The sequence below is a fragment of the Natator depressus genome, chromosome 11, assembly GCF_965152275.1.
Source record: "Natator depressus isolate rNatDep1 chromosome 11, rNatDep2.hap1, whole genome shotgun sequence".
Lineage (NCBI taxonomy): Eukaryota > Metazoa > Chordata > Testudines > Cheloniidae > Natator > Natator depressus.
Window position 1 is genome coordinate 52,292,059 of NC_134244.1, and position 21,808 is coordinate 52,313,866.

The following is a 21,808-nucleotide window of genomic DNA, read 5'->3' on the forward strand; positions in this document are numbered from 1 at the left end:
ACATTTGTTGGAAGTAGGTGATAGTCAAGACTCAGACAGTGGATGGGAAATGAGACCATTTGTGGGAACTGCACACATCTCAAAGATATGGCAGTAATAATAATTCATCCCCAGATCTCCAGATGCCCACTTTACAGATGGTGAAACTGAAGCATGGAGAGGTCACCCAGCAAGTCAGTGGCAGAGTCAAGGTATGGAACCCTTGTCTCCTGCATCCCTCTCCAGTGCTCTAGCCACTATGCACATCGCCTCCCCTAAGAAAGAGAAATCAAATGGAGGCACTTGATATTCAGCACAAGCAGTGGCCTATCTCATAATAAAGATGCTGTCTTGTAGTAGTTTGAAAGCCTAAACCCCTGAAATCTGATTGGTAAAAATTCTTGCCTGGCATCCATCACTCCCCCCCCCCCCCCCCCCCCCCCCCCGTAGATCTGATATTACTGCTCTCAAGCTGGTTTTTTGCCTCAAGTCAGTTATTCACCCAAAGGCCTCATGCTTTTTTAACCCTCACCTTTCATGCCTTGTGTCACAGCCACCCTCCTCCTTAACCAAAAACTGGATGGGATTCCCTTTGAACCCTTCTTGGCCAGATGGGTCACTGTTGAGAGCACAAGGCCCTGGCTCTGCTGCACTCCTACAGAGGATAAAACCAGGCAAACTAAATCCCATGTCTTCTTCTATAGCATTCTTAGACCTACCAAATTGATCCTATGGGAGTCAAATTTCTCAGGTTGGGCCCTGGGGGTACTGATTAGGTCCCAGACTATGAGACACATTCTGTTTGTTAACTGATCAGATTTCTATGTATAGCTCTCTGGTTTGCTAAGAAAATGTATCCTCTGCTGTCTCAGAAAAAATGTCAGTGATTTATTTTGATGTAATTGAAATCAATCAGGTTTACTTTTGCTCAAACACTAACATTTCTAAAAGGCAGGTACATGTATTGAGAAGATAAAGGCATTTTAATTAAATAGTTTAGAGATTATGGCTGTCCCTGCACCTAACGTTTTCCTCCACCCTATTAAGAGCTTTTAGCTAGAATTTAGGCACAAACGCATTTTCGCCAGGATAGTTTTAGCATTTTCTCATTGTACCAGGAGATATTATTTTGCAAATATTTGTGCCCAGTGGAAGCAGTGCATTTATTTATATATGCAATTTATTTATAAATATATGTAGTTCACTGGTTTGGCTGCTCATCATTGCTGGCACTGACATGTAGATTCTAATTTAAATGGCTTTTGTTGTGTTATCAAATGCTGACATCCTTATGCTCCAAAGAGTTTTCTGTGTTCTGTCATATATGTGCTTCTTATGTATCACAGCAGCTAGAAATGGTTACGCTAACTTAATGCTTTGTACACAGAAATATTGTGCTGGTCTTAGTGTTAATTATCCCATCTTTTTGTGAAAAATGTGATGTACTGGGCTGATAACTTTTTAGCTACTGAGCTGGAATGTCAATGAGTGTTTTTATTGATGCTGTAGGATCAGCAATTGTAACAGATTGGTGTGACATTATAGATTCTTACTGTGGGGAATAGACAGTGATGAATGTATTTGCTTTCAGCAATTTCCCGTAAGTAAATCTAAATTTAAAAATACTTGAGCTGTACTGGTTCTGAAAATGAAAGAGATTTATTTTAATGAATAAAATTCAGGTATTGTTGCTTTTTACAGCACAATTAAACAGGAATACCAAAAAACAGAGATGTTTGAGGGGTTCTTTTATTGGTTAGCTACATCGTTTACCCACCTCTAATACCATCCCAACTGAAGTAGCCAAAGAGAGTGGACTTTGTGGAGCCCTCCATTTTAGGCTGCTTTGATATCCTCCAGTCTCGAGGCTATTTTTGCATTGGGAAGGCCTTGTGACAAGCTTTAATTGTAGCATCAAATCATCAGGAGGCTGCATCTCGTGGCCAGTGAATACTGTAGTTTTAAATCTAAAAGCTTGATATAGCAAACAGGAGCTCATTGGCTTTCCCTCACCCAATACAGGTGTCCAGTTGGTGATGGAGAAATGATGCTACAAAGGAATACCCAACCTGCTGTGGGCATTCTAACAAGAAGATGACCCTAGTGTTCATATCTTTTTGAAGTGCTGGAGGTCTCCAACGTCTATTCTTTAGGAATAGAGGCTGTCGCTGGGATGGGGAAGTAAAGGTCTCTGAATCTGTTGAGTTAGGAATTAGTTGGGATGGTCTGGCTATTGAAATAGTTGAGAACCACAGAGGGCGAAATAGGGATATACATGTATCATTTTGCTCCTGAAGGTTCCTCACAAATTCCAGCCTCAGACGACAACAGAAAATTGTGGAAGCAATTAAGGGATTCTACTGAAAATCAACGTCACCTAGCCCTATACTAAATAGGTCTCATATTGCAGCCAGGAGTGGAGACATACATTGTTGCTGATTTCATGGTTTCAACATGTTGTAGATGGCCTTATGGAGTGCTTGACAGCCCTAAAAAAAACTTTTCTTATGTGACCATGCCATGTATGAACCATGACCCCCTGCTGGGCTATCCACATTCTTAAGGGGTTGCCTCTGTCTGTCTCCCTCCCTCCGCCGCATTATTTTACTCCTTGTTGTGTCAAGTTTATATAAGCTTGTAAGGGACTTGGGGCAAGGATAATGTCACTTGTTCTGTACTGTGAGGAGCAGCAGCATAGCACTGATGGCACTGTGAAATAATTAGCAACAAATAACGCCTTGACTAGCCAGACTGCCACTTTGCTAGATTACTTGTTTGCCCAGAGACTAGTAGAACATATGGCTAATTCTCTAGCCATAGAAATAACTGACAACCATATAGAGATGAAACTGCCCCAGTGGGCTTACAATCAAATTGAGGCCTCTGTTATGTCAAAAATTCAATTAAATCTCACCAGTCTTAGAGAAACATGATCCCATTAGTAACCATAAAACAATTACTAAGTGACGCTTCAATTTTTTAACCTGGAAAAGAATAGTTCTGGTATTGTAAAACTTCTTTTTATAACTATCATCCATGCAAACATTACATGAAGCTAGCTACTGTACATCTACTGGACTCATGAGAAAATCTGTCAGATGTAAGTTGAATTCAGAAGTGAAGATATTATAAGTACCATATACAGATTAACACATCACAATTCTTAGGAACACCCACTTCATTTCACTTGATAAATATATATGTACATTTAGCTACTCTAATGAGAACGGTAATAAAATTAACCTGTTGATATATTTTGCATTTGTGGTCACTGATTTTTTTGATAGTGATATCAAAATAAGGCAAAGTGGCACTATTTTGCTACCTAAGCAAATACTCTCAGATCCATTCAACATTGGCATGGAATCATAGGACTGCAAGGGTCCTCCTTGCAGGCAACATGCTAGTCTTTACAGGCACAATGTACTAAATGGATTTACCACTTCCTTTTCATGAAGCAGGCTCAAGCAGCTGATTGTTTTTTAACCTACCTGAATGGTGGAAATGTAACTTCCCCATCCCTTATAAACTAAATAGCAAAACACTAAACTCGCAAGCTGCTGAGAGCCAAAGCACTGCAGCTGTTGGAACACTGAGGCAAGAGAATTAGTGATTTTCAGTTTCATGAGGAGTTATGAGTTCATGGTGAGACTTGAAATTCAATGAAATCTGTGCAAGAGGCCACCCTCATTAGGGAACTGTGGCTTAATTAGCCTCCAGAACAAATCTGCTCCTCTGCTATTAGCAGACTGCCTCTTTCCTCCAAGTACCAATGCTTCCGTGGGCTGTAAGCACTGACTTAACACAGAGTCAATTGTAATTCATCTTTCTTTATCCTACTGCTATTAATGAAGCTGTGTGTCTATGCAGAGACTATGCCCTCTTTCAAATAAGCAATAGTAAAAATGAGAAGTCTTCTAAAATGTGACTTAGTTAATAGTGGTATGCACAATACCTACAGGAAAAGTGTCCCCCCCAAAGAGATTACAGTCAAAATTAGTGTGGGCAGTACAAACGTGTAAAGCAGCAAGGACTGCAGCTAGTGCATATCTGCATAGCTCCATTGACATCAGTGGGGGCTGTGCTGCAGTCAAGGCCCTTAGGATATGTCGATGCTGCAATTAAAAACCTGTAGCGAGCCTGGGCTAAGGGACTGCTGAATTGCACTGCAGATACTCAGGTTTCTTACTGCAGCAAAGCCACACCCTTGGAGGCCTAAAACTAGTTTATTTTTCAACTAAGGTAACCATGCTACTTTCACTAGTGGATTGACGTGCTAGGAATGCTTTTGTTTGCTGCTACAAAGAGGAAAGCAAGACACATTTATGCTCTGGATGGGCTTGAGCCTACTCCCATTCAAGTCAATAGAAAACTCCCATTGACATGAATGGTGCAAGATCAAGCCCTCAGTGGACAACGTGGACTTCTCCATTCCAACAGTTCCTGGCTAAACTGTGAACTATAAAAATAGCTGCAATCTGACAGGCCAAGAGATGCCATCTGTCGGTTTGACAAGTTTGCATTTCTTGAGGATTTTTCCCCCCCCCCTCAATTCTCAACTTACTTTTCAGGCTTAGTCCCCTTGCCAGTAGCAAGGTTAGAATATTTTCTCTTTGTTTGGATGGCAGGTGTGTCACAATGAAGGAGCCCCACTCTTAATTTATTTTAGTTCTGGTTACTTAAAATTAAACTTTTATGCGCTTTGTGAATACTTAGTGGATACATATATTTTCATGCTGGACAATGATTAATAACTCTGACAATGTCAAAGCACTTCCACAAGTAACTACCGGTAGAGGGGTAGTCTATGGTGTCTTTGCAGTCAGCTTACAAGGATGGTTGGATGGAGGGTAGTGCTTGTATTAAGGATCCTCTGAGAAAACATCTCTCTGCTGCCTCACACAGATTTTATTGAACTGTACTTCTGGAAGGGACTGGGTGTAATTCTACAATGTCTAGCTTTCAATTCCTTTATGCCATAACAGAAAGAATATGCAGCGCGTGCTCAAACACTGTTCTTTGGGGTGACATGATACCTTTGGGAATTTTCTCCATGAAAGATTTTGTGAGACATCCTATTCAATTGGTGTTTCTTTTCTCAATGAGCGGTACAGTCAGAGTTTTGGATTTCACTCTTACCATAATAACATGCTAGTTTATTTTTACAATGAAGCATATGCCACTGATTTAGCAGAGCAGAAGTAAACACAGGTCAGTGCAGTTTGTGGCTGTATCCTTTGAGAAAGTATCTAAGCTTTCATTTAAAAGAAAATATTCCAGCCCTCCTCATTGCAGAAGAAAGCCAAGTGTGAGCGAAGTGCAAACTGAAGCTGTATTGTCTGCCTGCGCATGCAGACAGCCTGGAACCAATCTCAGAGGTGTGAATTACCTTTTCTTTAAAACCTAAAGACAACATTGTAAATGTCAACATAACTATTTCATTTACGATAAATTTAGTAGAAACACGGGCTTCTCCCATAATCCCATGCTGCTGTCCCAGCCAAAAGCCCCCACTGTTCCCCCACGCTGTTGCTAAGATTTCCAGCTTTTCCCCCTCCACCTTCTGTGCTGGAGTTTCACAGTGGTGACAGAAAATTCTCTAGCTCATTGAAAATTACAATTAAACGAATGTCATATCACAATCAGTAACATACAGGCTACTCTGGGTATTATTATTTTCACACTGAATTCATTAAGAACCTCAATTCCTTAATTTAACTGAAGGTCCAGTCTGATGCATTGGTGTGCCACACCATCCAAGGGCTTTCTTCAGAATGTAGGGAAAGCTTGCCACAGACTACACACAGCTTTGATGCATACCTCTGCAGGCTCGGAAGCAGAAAAATGCAAGCTACTTAAGGATGGACATGTGCAAACAGTATAGCAGAGACCCCAATAACACTTAAGTCGGATAGGCTGAACACATCTGTAAAGAAAGAGCAGAGGTTGATTAAAATCTATCCTAAAACAAACCACAGCAAAGAATTATACTAAAATACTCTTTTACACTTACTACTACAATGCATGGTAAAATGTATGTTTCATGGGGTTACACAGTAAAGACACTGAGACTGATGTGCTGCTATCTATTATTAATGGGGGCTTGAACTCTGACAGCAGAATTATTAAGTAATATTCAAAAAGTGTTACCCAGGGTTTTCAGAACCCAGTGCTATTTGCTAAACCAACCAAGAATATGTCATATTTTCAGATTGCCACAGGCAGATTCAGATCTCTCAATTCAACTTACTGTGAGAACAAGAAAATTGTATTTTGCCAACTTTGTTCCACTGTTAAGCCAGGTAATATGACAGTGCTAACTGGCCAAATCTATTCATAGCTAGATGAATCACCTTACTGCTGTTTGTATAGTAACTTTTCCTATTGTGTTTCCTCCACAGTCTTACCTAGCCTTCCTCCAGGACATAGCATATAAAGAGAGCCACTGTCCTGGAGTCCAAAGCGGGGAGAAATAGGTTAAAATGAAGCAAAGTAGCTCCAGCCTGCAAAGGAAATGCAAATGCATTTCCAACTAAAGGTGGTAACTTGTTCTGGAAAGCCAGTTTGTGTTCAAATCACAGTATTTTTAAAATATGAAATATTCAATGGCAGGATAAAAGAGCCTTTTAAAAGCAAATTCCATGTCCACCCCCGCTCTCTTCCCCTTCACCTTCCCCACCCTGGCCAAAAAAAACCCCAAAAAAACACCATACCACAGTGTCAATTTCTGCAGGGCTCACCATTCGAGACACCTCATCAAAATCTTCAGGAGACATAGGTAAGAGGTTTTCTGTGGTCTGGAGTCTGGAAGGGTGGCTGACATGGGGAGAAGAGAAGGGACAAACCTTCAGCATATTAACATTAATTCCAATGAAAAAACAGCACCCCTGAAGTCAATTCATTTCCCATTTCAAACTCTTTTCACTCTATTTGATTTTTAGTAGCATGTGCCCCTCATCATGGCATCTGGCTGCCTCTCATTCAGTTTAAAAGGCAACAAGTAGGTAGATGTCACTGAGATGGGTGACTCAGCAAAGTTACATCTTACTCATTCTGCAGTAATGTTAATTACACAGTCTGAACAAATGTGAGCTGTTGGGAAGATACCGTCTTTAGCAAGAGAACCCATTACAGGGAGCTCCTGGGCCCCATGCGCAGTACCACTGAAGTCTCGGGATGGGTGCAAACCCCTATGCCCATGGATCCTATTGCCGCTACATCTACACAGGGATAAAAAAAACCCAGGGTTGGGCTAGGTCAGTTGACTCAGGCTGCGAGGCTGAAAAATTGCTGTGTAGACCCTGCAAGGATGCAGGGTCCAGAGCTCAGGTTCCAGCCCGAGCCCAAGAATCTACAAGAATCCAGCAATTTTTAGTCCTGTGAGCCAAAGTCAGCTGACCTGGGCCAGCCACAGCTGTGCCATGGATCTTTTATCCCTGTGTAGCCATACCCTGCAAGATCAACCACTCTGACTTTAGTAGGTCACCAGTAGCAGGAGGTTCCACAAGCTAGAGTGTTCTACTTAGAAAGCCCAGCCAGTTCTGAACTGCATTGCTGAGACACAATGTTTCACTCTCTGCAATGCAAGAGCGGTTTTAACAACTGAAATCAGAGGTGGGTGGGTGGGAATACGCACTAATCTACTACATTCAAGTCAGGATAGGTCATGTTCGTCCAAAGAAAATGGAGGTAGCTAATTTTTATGAAAAATCAAGTATGGGAAACAGCTGTAAATTGCCCAAATATTTCTACATTTTGTACTTTAATATAGTAGCCTTTTTTCTGTTCTATTATGTGTATTGTGGTGTCTTCCTACCCAGTGGGCTTAGCAAAGCAGGGGAGAGATCTAATGCCAAATCATATACATCTTTAACACTCCTAAAATACACAACATTTTTAGTAGCTTCAAATACTATCCCATTTTTAGAAATCCAGCTGTTCTGGGCAAACTTACACTTCAGATACGGAGATTAATTCAGTCTTGATGTATCCATTCCCTTTGGGGCCATCTAAATCCATAGGCTCAGAGGCTAAAAATAAAATACACCAATGCTTAGCAAATGTTTACTTTGAGAAAAATCTTTTATATGAATTAAAGGAGCAGTGTCAAAAACTGCATTTCTTCCTGAAAACGTTTTACCAGCTACTGTTACAACAACTAAGGCTATATTTCCACTTGGTTTCCATTGTGCATTAAAGAAGACTGTGTCAAGTCAGTACCCCCTGCTTGTGTGACTTTTCCCACATAGCATGGGGGGGGGGGGGGGAAAAAAGGAAAATATGGCCCTGATCCATGCAGGCAGCAGCTTCTACCCCCTCAAGTCAATGCAGCGCCACACAAGTGCCAGCGTCCAGTTACGTGGATCTAATTGCTAGTGGGGACATAAGGTTGTAAAACCACAAAATATGGCAGGCAGACTCTGGGGCAGTTGTATGGCCTGAAACTACCACGTACACATTTTCCAATTTGATTAGATTTCCCATTGACAGCCCCTGTACTACCACACTTTTTTTTCACCTGTTGAACAGTTAAGATACAACTGCTCACATTTTAGATGGGAAGAATTCAGCACGTCTGGTTCAACTACCGTCATTTAATTGTATATCATAGCTATTATCTGGTATTCCAACATTTCAATGACAAACAAATACCTCAAAATACTTCTGCAAATGAAATGCTGGTATCACTTACTCTCCTTGGGTCTGGAATAGTATTTCCCAAAGGCATTGTCTTTGGGAATATTTGGGTACAGATAGCTCAGTGGATTTTCAGGAATATTTTCGGCCGCCATCACTTTGTAGTTGCGAATAATATCAGGGAAAGTAACAGCTGAGAGCTCCTTCTTGGTGTAAGGTTCTACCGAATGGAACTGAGGTTCTAGTGAATAAAGAAGGACATGAATCCTAGAGATGGTGCCAAAAGCCTGGTTAAAAGTATACAAAAAAAACACAGCTGAGCTTACATATTCAGAGAGGATCAAGTGAAGGAAGGGACTTACAGAATGAAATCTAATTTGCACTGTCACAATTTAGTTTTTATTTCCAAAGCAAATACTGCTCCATTCAGAGGAAAGTATGACCTAATATATGTGAGAACAGTTCTTTTCACATATTTCATTCAGAGTGACTGGGGTGACTTGTGTTCACCTCTGGAAAAGGGCTGTAATCATATATTTAAATTAAAACATGCTGAAATTTACAAGACTGGCCCTTTTCAGCCTCTTCTGATAAAATTCAGATCACATTACCTGCTACCTGATTTGACCCAAACAACCGTGGCTGTTTTATTATGGGGGTGAGCAGGGTATGGAACCCCTGCAAGCTGAAAGTTTGGATTCGGGACAACACTGTCTGCCTCCCCCTCAGCCTCTGACTGGCAAAGGCAGGAGCGGGAAGGCTGCAGAGAAGGAAAAACAATGGGCGAGGCAGCAGTTTTCAGCAGCAGCAGCAGCAGATTCTCCTAGGCTGTTTAGTAGCTGGGCTCCATCAGCAGCTGCAACCTCCTGCCAGCTAGGGGCGATCTGTCTCCTTACAGCATAGGCTGGAAGATGTAGGGAGCCTCTCCTTCACAGTCAGTGCAGTCCCTGCCCCGCCCAGGCCCCTCCCTAGCCAGCCTGGGTCTGAGCCCAGCAGGGAAGGAGCTGGCCAGGCATGGAGCTGAGCTGACTGCAGAGGAGTTCCAGCTGCCCATCCCCCACAGTGTCTTCTCTCCCCCTCTCTGGAGACAGGTGCAGGGGAGCTGCTGAGAGCAGGTGGAGGGGGAGTTACAGGGTCAAAAGAGGGATCTCTGGCTCGGGGGAAGGGCAGCAGCTGCAGCACCTTGGGGATGGAGGAACTTTGGGCAGATGCAGGTGAGAGCTGGGGGCACCTTGGCGGGGGGCATGAAGGATATGTACCAGGACATGTTGGGATGGAGGAGACCTGTAGGGGGGAATGATACTGGGGGGGACCTTGGGGATTTGTCCTCCACAACTTTATAGGCCAAACTGACTCCCCTGGAAATGCCCCTGTCCCCACGGAAGCAGCCTACCAGATTGCTGTTGGAATATTGTACTAGTGGTGGTACTCTGGCACTTATCGGGGAGGATTGTTAATTTCATTTTATTGCCAGTCTGTGTAAGGGAGACAGAGGGCTCCAAGGATTTTTAACTTTGGTTTTAAAATGTAGGTATAAACTCAAGTTATTCTCTGTATTTACTTACCATTTTGGGATCCCTCTACCCAGGTAAAAGTGATGGCTCCTTCTCGGCTACTTTCACTAAATCTCAGTAAAAAGGTCCCTGGCCTTTGGTCCTTTAACAAAGCACGTTCTCTCTCCTTGCTGATAAAACCCATGATACAACTGTAATGTTAAAAGAAAAATTGTACAATTTACTTCTAAGTACATCCAAAGCCTATTATTAGGCTACCTCATGTAACTAAAAGCAGAATTTTTCCAACTGGTTTATAACATCCCATGCAGCTATAACACCACCATCAATGCACAAATTAAAATGTGCACTCTCACTCCTGGGTGCAGTAGTCCTTGAGCAGCAGCTATCCAGAGAGTGGTTATTCAGCCTTTCCTCGCTTGCTATGTTGTTGTCTCAACACTTTCTAAAATCAGAAATTGGTTTGTTATCCAAAACCAGTGTCTCAATTCAATGGGTAAAATTACTCAACTTACTCATATGTGTGTTTGCAAGACCAGGGCCTAGATGGCAGTTTTAACTTAAAGAGAGCTTTAAGTGGGTATTAACGAAAATTGTCACTGCGTTCCTTTTTGACATCCTGTGTTTGCTTTAGTATCCCATGCTCCTGTCAGAATCGCAGACAATTGTTTGGATTTCTCAGTATTGTTTGGTTTTGTGCTCACTTCCCAGACAGCATGTGTATCTCTGCCAGATCAGATATTGACAGTCTAGGTTATTTCAACCCCAGTATTACATTGTGTGTTAAAACCATGTTCTCTTATGCTTGGAAACACTCTGATAGTAGCCCACTTTAACTTTCTCACCCTCTTTGTACCATAATTACCAGATGCAGGGTACTATGATGTTTTGTCCCTCTGGAAAGGTTTATCTTTTGTCAGACAATGCTTCAGAGTGATCTGGGGTGACTTTTGTGGCCTTGAAGGAAAGGAGCTCTAAGGAGAGCATACAGGGCTGTGTCTAATCTGCTTGTGATGCCTGAATTTACCTGCACAGGGCAGAGGGGGCCAGTGTGGTATCCCAAGGTAACATCTATTATATGGGCATGATGGTGAAGACCTTAAAAGGTGGATGATGTCTGAACATCAAGATGACACGAGAGTCTCAAACAGGGACATGAAGGAAGAAACTGCTCTCAAGACAATGACTCTATCCATAAGCAATATCTGTGTTTTCATGCTTGGGGATGAGGTAGCTCTGATGCAGTCAGTCACTTAGCAATATTGTCCAGGTTTTCTCCAGTAGATCAGAGTTTGAGGGAGAAACAAGAGTTTTTTTTTTTTTTTGCTTTAAATTAACATTTAAACTCAATTTTATTTATCTAAGAGTTCAAAAGTCCTCTGAACCATTGTTCTTTCCTTATGCAAACACTCATTTATGTAATTAAACCACCATTACTCTAGGTAAATATGTATCTTGGCAAGCCCAGTAAATTAGGAAATACACCACCTACCCAAAAGAGAACAGCAGAAATCTACAAGGTAAATTTTATATATTTAGAGATTTTTTAAAAAAGAACATTTCAGATATTGTGGGTAACAGCTACAAAGGATCCTTTGAGGACTATATATCCCAATCCTTTGTTTGGCAATCTTCAGCTTGATATATGAAAAAGGCAATTTGGGGGCAATTATGATGCCATGTATATGCAACAGGTGTTCATATTGTACAAAAAACAATCAGACTGGTTGGCAGTCTGTCTGATTCAGGGCCTCTTGCGGTTCCAGTGGGTTATTAGCTCCTATTAATTAACTTTCAGCTATTTGGCTTTCCTAAAAAAAAAAAACAATAAATGTTTTAAAGCCTGTGGCTGATGTCACAAACATGTTCATCTTTGTTCCTAGAGATCATTTTATTGTGTTACCTGCCTGCAAATCCTCTAGGTTTAGTTGAAAAGAAATGTTTGTTTGTACCTTTTATTTCTGTCTCTGTTCTTCCGCTAACAAACAGAGAACTGCTCACAACAGGGAAGAAATTTGTTGTTTACAACTCTGTATATCTGTAAGATGATCTTGTAGATGGTATTAATGGTATAATTATACAGAGAGAGCCCTGGATACCAGGGGTGAAATCCTGGCGCCACTGAAGTCAGTGGCAAAACTCTCATTAATAGAGCCAAGATTTCACCCTACGAACAAACAAGCAAGCAAAAATCTCTTATGGGTGTGGGTGTGAGGGAGTTAAGTCTTCTGGCTGGATCTTCAAAAATGCTCAGCAGCCAGTTGCTCCCACTGCTAAGCCAAATCTGGACCCCTCAATGGGTGCTGATCAGTTTGCAAAGATTAGGGCAAAGATTTTCAAAGAGGAGCAGAGATTATATATAGAAAAAGAGGAGTTTATGTGGGGTGGAGGTCAGAAGTGGAGGTGACAAGTTTGTTGGGGGCATCTGAACGGGAAGCTTTGAGGGCAGAAGTCAGTGCAGAGATATCTGTTGTAGCTAAGCAGAAAATTAGGGCGAGAACACAGCACACTTTAGTATAGTAACTTCCCTGTTAACTCAGCCATATCTGTGGGCCCAATTCAGCAAGGCACTTAAGCATTTGCCTATTTTGAAGCACATGAGAACTTCTGTTGTTCACATGCACAAGTACTTTGTTCAATCAAAGGCTATATCCATAACTTTCCTGGTCTATGTTTGTTAGTCCTGGATATGAGTGTTATCTTACCAGCATAAACACCCTAAAACGGTCATTAAAATAGTAAGAAAGTTTGTCATTGCTTTCATTAGTTATTGATTGCCAATCTTAATACATAGCCATTTTACAGTAAGTCACTGAAGGTTCACAGAATCAGAAGCACCTTTCATCATATATGAGCTGTTAACAGGATTGTAAAAAGGTCAAATCTGAACTGACAACTAAAAAGCAGGATTAAAACCCCATTTTCAGCCTATTTCTGGCAAAAGTCATAGCCCATTATTAAAGGGACTATGTGATATCAGCAACACTGAAACCCAAGGTTTCTAAACATTGAAAAATCAGCTCCTTTGCTAATCTGGAAAAGAGCTTTACTATTAACATTTTAATTCTTTAACATTTGATAAGCAAAGATTAGCTGCTGTAGCTGGACTCCATCACTGGTATCAAAGGATTCAGTCAATCCAGCTGTTGCCAATAGGAGGCTCACAAATGCACTTTTTTTAAACAAGCGTGAACCTTGTACACGATTCCCCTACAGCATCTCAGTCTTCACCTACTAAACTCCTGTTCTTGTGAGCTAACTCAGTTCTGCCTTGAGATGTGGTGAAAGCTCACTGTACTGTAAGTTGAGAGCTGGTGGTTCATCTCACTTAACCTGAAACTAATCTGAACTTTGACCTTTGGCATTAAAAGGCAGTGCAATGGGTTTATTCACTAAATTCATAGTCTTTTTACCACTGCTTCAGCTAACATACAGAGGATCCGTCTGGCTCCTTCCAATGAAGACCCAGAACAAACCTCATTTGCCCTATTAGCACTCATATTTTATTTCTGATCACAACTGTCATTTTAACAGAGCTAAAGGTGTGAGCCATCAGCTATTCATCTTCATTAGCAACATACAAGATTCTTACCCGTCATTCCAGAGACATAAGAGGTGTTTTTTAATGAGTTCAAGGATGCCCTCAATCCACAGCCAGAAGGGAAAATTTTTATCATTTATGTTTTCCTGAAATTACAGTACATGGGAGGAAGACATATATAACTGTTACAAAAAGAAATCTGAGTACAATGGACTCAATTTATAACAATGTCCTGAAAAAGCTGCAGTGTCTCTCCTTCCTCTCCTCTTCACCCCCTATTTTTCTTAACACTTTTCCTCTTTCTTTGTTCCTTTTTGCTGCTCTTTTTATTTCATTTATTTTTGTTGTCTCCTCTCTTCCCTCCTCTGTAATAGCTCCAGTTCCTCCACTCCCTAAGAGGAAAGATGCTGTGTTGGGATGAGGTGCATCCACTGGTACCATCCTAAACCGGTCTGTGTGGCACAGGTAAAGGGAAGAGAAGCTTGGGCTGGCAAGGGGATACCTGGGCCTGCAGGACCTTACACGTGACCTGCTGCCACCACAGGCATGTATATTAGGGTATGTCTTCGTTGCAGAGTTAACTTGGGTGTTGCCCCTAACCCAGCTGCGGTCCACTGGAGAACTACCCTCTTTATTTAAGAGCAATGAAGATCCTTCACTTAAATGATTAACAGATGAAATAAAAGTGTAGGAATAAAAGCCAGGAACAGCAGATTGTTGCATCTATGGATTTATGTATTTCAATATAATAGAACATAAAGTGCTCTAGGTGACTTCTACAGAAATTAAGATTCAGTCCCTGAAAAGATGCACATAACTCAGCAGTCTAACCTCACCCCCATATAACTTACATGAACCAATCATAACTGAATCAAAATATTCACACACTCACCCCCCTTGCCTTCCCAAAAGCCTAGTGAAAAACAAGAGGAATCGAAGCTTTGTCTTCATTATCTAACCTGTTAAATAGACAGTTCCTACCTTGCAGAATCTTGTCCAAGGAATAAGGCCATCAAGAGAGCCTCCACCTGTTGGACCTACACAACAAACCAATAGACTGGTTTCAGACGTGTTTATTTGAAATATCAATTAGGCTCAAGACTTAATGTAGGTGAAACCGATCTGTATTTACATATTAAATTCTAAGCATTTGTTTAGTTTCAGTTAGAGGTGTAAAAAAGAAGGAAGAGAAGCTGTTGATTTAACTGTTCGAATAGCTGGTGCAGAGCTAGCAAGCCAGTTTTGCAGAGTAGCCCCTCTAGGCAGTGTTCTGGAGAAGCAGAATGTATGCAAATGACAAACCGATGTTTTGACAGGCACCAGGAAGAGCAATCGAGAGCTCTGCTACAGATTTCATATTAACAATAAAGTAAGGTAGGAACTAATCCAAATACAGAGATAATCTAAAATTGTTATATACTAAGACATTTTCATCTTCAAAATAATTCTAGAAATGTGGTCCAATCATTCTCCATTTATTGGCAGAAGCTATCACACTGAAATTAGGACTATCCATGTGAGTTGAGAGAGAGATTTGGCCCATTAACTCATCAATCATTGCAACATCCTGTGAGATCAAGTATTATTCCCATTTCAGCTTTAGGTGACTTGCCAAAGGTCCCACAGAAAGCTTGTATCATAGCGAGGAATAAACCTCATATCCCGACTTCCAAGCCTACTCTTAACCACAGAATCCTTTTCTTTCCCATTAAAATCTTGTAGTGTATGTACGTGTTTTGATTTAAGGGAAAAGCCACAGACATTCCTTTAAAGGAAACTGTGGCCCAGTTGCCACAGCTACCTCAACATGTTCAAAATCCCCCTAGGCACACCACATAACTAGGGAAGTAGTGTATAGTTACGCTCACAGAGGACGAAGATTCGGTTACTTATTACTATTAAGTATTCCCACTACATTCACAACTGGATTTTCAACTATGAGGCATGGGACCCCCAAAATCTCAGGGGAAACTATACATACTGGCCTGTCAACTGCAAGCCTTTCCAACTCTGACTCTATCTCGCATCCTACTCCCAATATCAATCAGACTAGCTCCAGGCACAAGGGAGAAATTTTTTTTTCCCCCCTATGTCCATCTAGAATGTGTCTCGGTTCCCAATACCATTGATAGTATCAGAGCACAGACTATTCACACCCTCACATCTGAAAGAATGGATACAGGCTTTATCATCAGACAGCCAAACTCCATATACTAGTGAACTACATACAGCACAGAAGGAAGTCTTGAATTTATTGCAGCTAGTAAGGATTCTCCAATCAATCTCTCAAGTGCTAAGATTGAGTTTTATAACTCTAATGTAATGTAATGATAGGATGGAGGATATCACAGTTTGGGAATTTACCAAGTTGTAAAATACTAAACTAACAGAGAGATGTCAATAATCAATATCTCTCTCTCTAACAGCAGGAAACCTGTATTTTTTTTATGATGAATATATTCTGCCTTTGTTAAATATTACAGAATTTTAAAACACAGAGAAAAGTGATCTAAACAATGGTAAATTATGTTACAAAAGGCTGCCAAACCTTTTAAAGATTTGATATTTGAGCTCTTGATAGAGCTAGAAAAAATGCTTTATAAAATGGACAGCTGGGATTTCCAATTTAGATTTTTTTTTTTAAATATAACCTTTTATAAAATTTAAGGCTAATGGCAATGCTTCTGGGAATTAAAGTTTTGTTTTTTAAATTAAATCTATCCTTCCTCTTATCCAAACACTACAGAATTAAATTAGTCAGGGTCTCTGAGAACCAGACAGGAAACTGACACCTTTTCGTTGTTCAAGTGGGAATACACAAAAATTGAACAATGAATTAGAGTTTAGCTAAGGACATGTAGGTGGGAAGAGCAGGAGATTTTTTTTAACCTGACACATTCCTTTAAAGCTGTCACAGGTCTCTTGGTCCAGCCCTGTCTTTTATGCACTGAATCAAGACTGTACATAGCCGGTCCTAGTCTATGGGCAAGTGTAACATAAAAACCTGAGAAAAAATTACAGTTACTGGACTAAATGACCCATTTCTTGAAGGAATATTTCAGTGCCCGCTCAGAAGTAGATTTGGTCCCAATCCTGTAAACCCTTACTCAGCAGAAGCGTGTGTGTGTGTGTGAGAGAGAGAGAGATCGGCAGGATCTAACCCTTACAGTATACAAACTATTCAGCATGTAGAGAAATGGAAAATGGCTTCAACACTGTAAGTGTGTGACCACAATACAACTCTATCTGCATTACAGAACACTGAATATTAATAGTTTAAAATTGAGCTACAGAGTATAGCTATTAAAAAAAAACCTACAAAATAAAAGTTTCCCCAAACGGAAAGTAACCATGGTAGATAATTGCAACAAAAAAAAAAAACAGTCCAACATGGTAGTAACTACAGCTGGTCAAAAAAATTTCAAAGTTTGACTTAAAAAAAGGCAGGGGAAAATAAGCTTTTCATTTTTTTCCTATGGGAAAAGTTCAATCCATTTTTATCTAGCAATAAGTCACTTTTCCCTAGCAGTCAAACAGGCCATCTACTTACTTAATATAACCAAGAGGAAGGAACATAATAAAAGGGCTTGTAGATATAGAAAAATTTGTTACAGGATCATACCAAGAAGCTTCTCCCCCAGCATGCTCAACTGATCTGCATGAAGTCCCCTTTTAGTTACAGAAGAGAACTGCCAACTTAGCACTTCAGAAAGCTGAGACCATCTTGCACAAGGTGGGTTCAGAAAGAAGGACAAGTTCTAGAGAGAAAACATCATGTCCAATCTTAAACACACATGAAACTTAGCATGAGCACAAGTGTGTGGTCAAAAAAGTAACACTGAGTTTACATAAAATATGGTGACATTTGACGATAAATGAGGACTTCTACATAGATGGAAGGTCCAGCTGACTATGGAGAAGCAGTTAACAATACTGATTGACTCTTGTTCTCTGAGAAAAAAGAAACCTCTTTGGGTTTAATCTAACCCAACAAACCATTCCATGTTACTGAAGAGCAGTGAATTAAATTACTGAATATATACAGTACACTGGGAGAAGCCAAATAAACATCTGAAAATTGTAGTATCCTTTATCATGTTTTATATACCTAACAGTCTGCTTGGTTTAAAAAAAGCACATACAAGAAACAAACCCCGACCGACTGACCTTCTCCCCCCCCCGCCTCCCCTGAAAAAATCCTAGATCCAGTAAAAACTGAACTTCAGAATAAAGATGAAAGAATGAATTATGTCAAATATTGTGCATTAACATGGAAAGACAATCCACATCTCCCTTGTAAATTACACAATAGTTTCAGGATACTGACTTACACTTTTAACATTCTATCTATCTTTCATGTCAACAACACTTAGAAGTAAGTATTCTGTAAATACCTTGGGTTCAGTAGTCAGCATGTTGTACCACAAAATGGAAGCCCATCCACTTGGAAGCTGGCTCACATTTGAGATCACAACAATAGGAAGGGATGTGGTCTATAAAAAAGAGGTTTTTGGAATTATTTGGGATACAGTTCTACTACTGTAGATACTTTATTACACACAAATTGATTTAGGTATATATACACTATCATCTTTCATATACAATAAATACATTATCAATTTGTGATGAACATGGGCTATGTCTGTACAACTACTTAATTCTGATCAATATTGTGAAGTGGTTTTATGAAAAACTGCTGCATTATTAGTGTCTATATGCATGTGGATCCACTATTGCTGACATGGCCTGTAGCAGGTACACACCAGACAGGGGCAATGTGACATACTTAAGGTTAACAACGGCATTTAGACCTCAAAGGTCACGCTAAAAAAGAAGTGGCATCCTTAGAAATCCTGTCATATAATGGGAAACACACAAAACATATCCAAGACTCACTAGTGAAGGAATGTAGTAAATGCTGGTAGAGACTGCTATAATGAAGTTTACAAAACAGTTCCCTATTTTCACATGATTATAACTTACCAAACCTTTTGGATTGATGTTTTCTATGTTAGCAAATTGGGGGGGAGGGAGAGTTGAGTTTTTTTTGGGACTGGGGGAGTATGTTGGAATTGGTGGACATCCCTTCAACCAAGAAGTCAGTTTTACATCTCATTCAAAAGTTGGCACCTCCAGCAGCCCTTCTAGTGCTAGCCTGGGGCACTGGTTCAGTTCTGACCTGAAGGGAAGAGTGCTACCCAAAGAACTGCAGGTACCAATTCTGCAACATAGAGTATTCTTTGAGCTTTTATAAACCAGACCCAGCCTTACTTAGGTGCTGAGATTTGAAAGAATCAAAATACAAAGGCCCTATCACTATATGTGGTGACACTGCTAAGTATTATCAATGGATTTGAAAACAACAATGGAGGCAGAAAAAATGCTGAAAATTCTAATACAGTAGAACCTTAATTTTATGAATACCACTCTTACAAACTCTTTTTTCCCCAAGAGGATAATAAAAATCACAACAAAAGTGATGATGATGATGATCAAGCATGTCTTCAATGCATTGACAATTCCTTTGCACTGGCTTGAAGGACAAGAAAGCGATACAATGCACTATGGTGCATCTTATGCACCATAACTACTGTAATTCTGAGACATTCCTAAAAATTGAACTCAGGCCCCAATTATTTCATAGAAGAGGGGTTTCTACTGTACTTAAATAACAATCTCTGAATAAAATTACTCAGAATTAATTTCACCCCTATCTAATCTACGTAGTAACCTTACCTCTAGATCTACCACCAGCCCAGGCTGGCACAGCTGAGTTTCAAAGCTGAGGGAATGAAGTTCTTCTGTTACAATGAGAGGACCCTTTAAAAAACAATCATAGGGAATTAAATGATTCAGCTCAAATCCTTAAAACATTGGAAATAAGACATTTTAGGCTATTAGGCTTGATATGTTATGTTAAATATTGTATGGGAACCCATTTAGTAAGGTACCTCATAGCTTATACACTGCTGGGGAAGTAAGAAGTTACTGTCAGTCCAAATAATGACATTTAGTATTCACTGGTTAATGTAAAAGCAAGACCCCTATAAGCCATTTTTCAAATATTCCAATTAAGTGGTTCTAGGGATTAGAAGAAGTGTCATTAGGCAGGGAAGGGAGCAGTTTGATGGTCTCCTGGCTTAGAGAGAATGAGTCGTCATCCCTCACCCCCCCATTATTTCCTTTTCTTCCTAACTTGTTTAGAAGATTGTATATTTTAGAAATGCAAATAAAATTGAGCACAAAGGGCAGTTTGTAGGTAATACCACAGGATAACTCTGCGTAATGTCATACAGCTTTGGACTCTATGGAAAACCAAAATGCTAATTTGTGCCCTGTTATCTAAAACTTCTTTGAATCTGTTCCAATGGCCAAACATTGGGGTGAAGAGTGCCCTCTGCATAGGTATATGGAGGGCACCCTCCATGGCAAATCTCACCCTATCCGGGAGGCGGGAGCCTTCACCTCTCCTGGAAACTTCTAGATGCTCCTGCCCTTAGGCTTGCAAGGGGTAATAGCAAGGGCACTGGATGTCGTCCACAGCACTTCCCCTAGAGCGCACATGGACATTTCAGCAGGAACTTCCTGGTCCCCTCCATGTCTGCTACTGATCAATCCCAGGGAATTCTGCCATTGGCAAAAATTCTTGTTAGAGCCATGCCGCCAGGGGGAGGAAGGCACAAAGGAAAAGCACCAAGCTGGGATCTTATATACATAGTACGGTGTCTATATCTGTGATTCCAGGGCTTGCTTTCCCTGAGGTTTTAAGTTCCTACCCTGCTCTGCCCATTTTCCCCTTGAGGATTTTTCCATGGGATTGGGCAGTTTGGCCCACTATCAGGCATTTAATAGTCCTTAATATTATTTAAAAAAACTGGACCAAAAGAGGGGGGAGAAAAAGTCAGTGCTTCTTACCTCATTAGTTCTGCTTCCTGTATTTTTTTGTTCCTTTAATTGCTGCAGACAAAAAGAACAAACCAAAATAAATGACAGTCCCGACTGAAAAAGTGACTGTTACAAATAAAAGATATATTTACATAAATAAAGTAGCATTTGCACAGTCCCTTCTGCATAACTGGTCATGAATCTGCTGCATTAGTCTCTGATCCTCTTTAGCTCCCAAACATGGGAACCAGGGGATTTGACTGTAGATACAGTAGATAACTGCTATCCCTTTATAAAAGCATTCTGCTGTGAAAACAGATATTGCAACCTGAATTAATATCTTTTTATCATGCTGCAATGAGTGTGTAGAAAAGGCCTTTCTTAGAGGCACAGCAACAGTTATTGATGAACGTGGGATAGACTAAATAATGGATTATCATCAATGAGCATCCACCCTAAATCGGTCTAGGAGAATGTCGGCCGACTCTGTACCATTGTTAGTGCCCTATGTATAGGTCTAGGCAAATAGGAGAGAAGAATCCTGCATCTGAATCCTCCATTTGCATCTGATTCCTCTCCAGATAGCATGGATACTCGCTACCCTTCCTAAATCAGCATGGCAGTGAGATTATTTAGTCCGCTAAATTTGTGGGCTGTTGTCTAAAAGCCCCTTCCCTAGAGAATTCAGCTCTAACCTTTCTTTCCCAACACATCTGAAACCTCCCTACTCGTGGCTTGCTGCAGAATCCTTTCCAGAAACACTCTCCCTATTGCCCCAGCACCTCCACTGCTGCCGGTTTCCTCTCTTTTCCTCACAGAAACCGATACCCTCGCTACAATTTATTAGCAAATGTTTGTTTCAGGCCACAGGGCAGTAAAAACTTTCCAGTGTAGTAACAGATTATAAAGAGTGTGGCCTCCAGCTCTCCTAGGACCCAATCTTACATTCACTCAAGTCAGTGGCTTAACTCCTTATGTAGGGGACATTTGGCACCACTAGGGTAGAAAGCAGTGGCACTTTAAAGCAGTAGAGAGTCAGTACTTAAAGGAATGCTTTCTGCAAACAGTGACTTAAGACATATTAGACAGTGATCTAAAAGTGGGAAGGCAAGAAAAGTGTACCCCACCAGATGCCTGAACTCTGCTGCTAGGCTTCCATTAGTGGATTCCTCCATGTTCATCACTTTTGTATTTGTTCCCAGAATGTTAAATTTTCTGAACCTACACAAAGAGGGGGGGAGAGTTATCAGAC

General features: G+C 40.6%; 1 protein-coding gene across 2 annotated transcripts in view; it reads right to left on the reverse strand.

Moving 5' to 3' along the window:
* Positions 1-1,120: 1,120 nt before the first annotated feature.
* The window catches only part of STAT1 (signal transducer and activator of transcription 1), a 44,351-nt gene continuing 23,663 nt past the window's right edge, over positions 1,121-21,808 (reverse strand). The window contains exons 13-24 of one of the 2 annotated variants that reach the window (XM_074967784.1): positions 21,684-21,777; positions 20,587-20,628; positions 19,408-19,491; positions 18,066-18,164; positions 17,294-17,429; positions 14,653-14,708; positions 13,723-13,817; positions 10,182-10,321; positions 8,672-8,857; positions 7,934-8,009; positions 6,720-6,795; positions 1,121-5,905 (exon numbers count right to left, since the gene is read on the reverse strand). In XM_074967784.1, the coding sequence (XP_074823885.1) occupies positions 5,882-5,905; positions 6,720-6,795; positions 7,934-8,009; positions 8,672-8,857; positions 10,182-10,321; positions 13,723-13,817; positions 14,653-14,708; positions 17,294-17,429; positions 18,066-18,164; positions 19,408-19,491; positions 20,587-20,628; positions 21,684-21,777 (1,108 nt within the window). In that variant the 3' untranslated portion in view covers positions 1,121-5,881. Of the gene's footprint in view, positions 5,906-6,692; positions 6,796-7,933; positions 8,010-8,671; positions 8,858-10,181; positions 10,322-13,722; positions 13,818-14,652; positions 14,709-17,293; positions 17,430-18,065; positions 18,165-19,407; positions 19,492-20,586; positions 20,629-21,683; positions 21,778-21,808 lie in introns of both variants that reach the window. The other variant, XM_074967782.1, reaches the window with a different exon arrangement.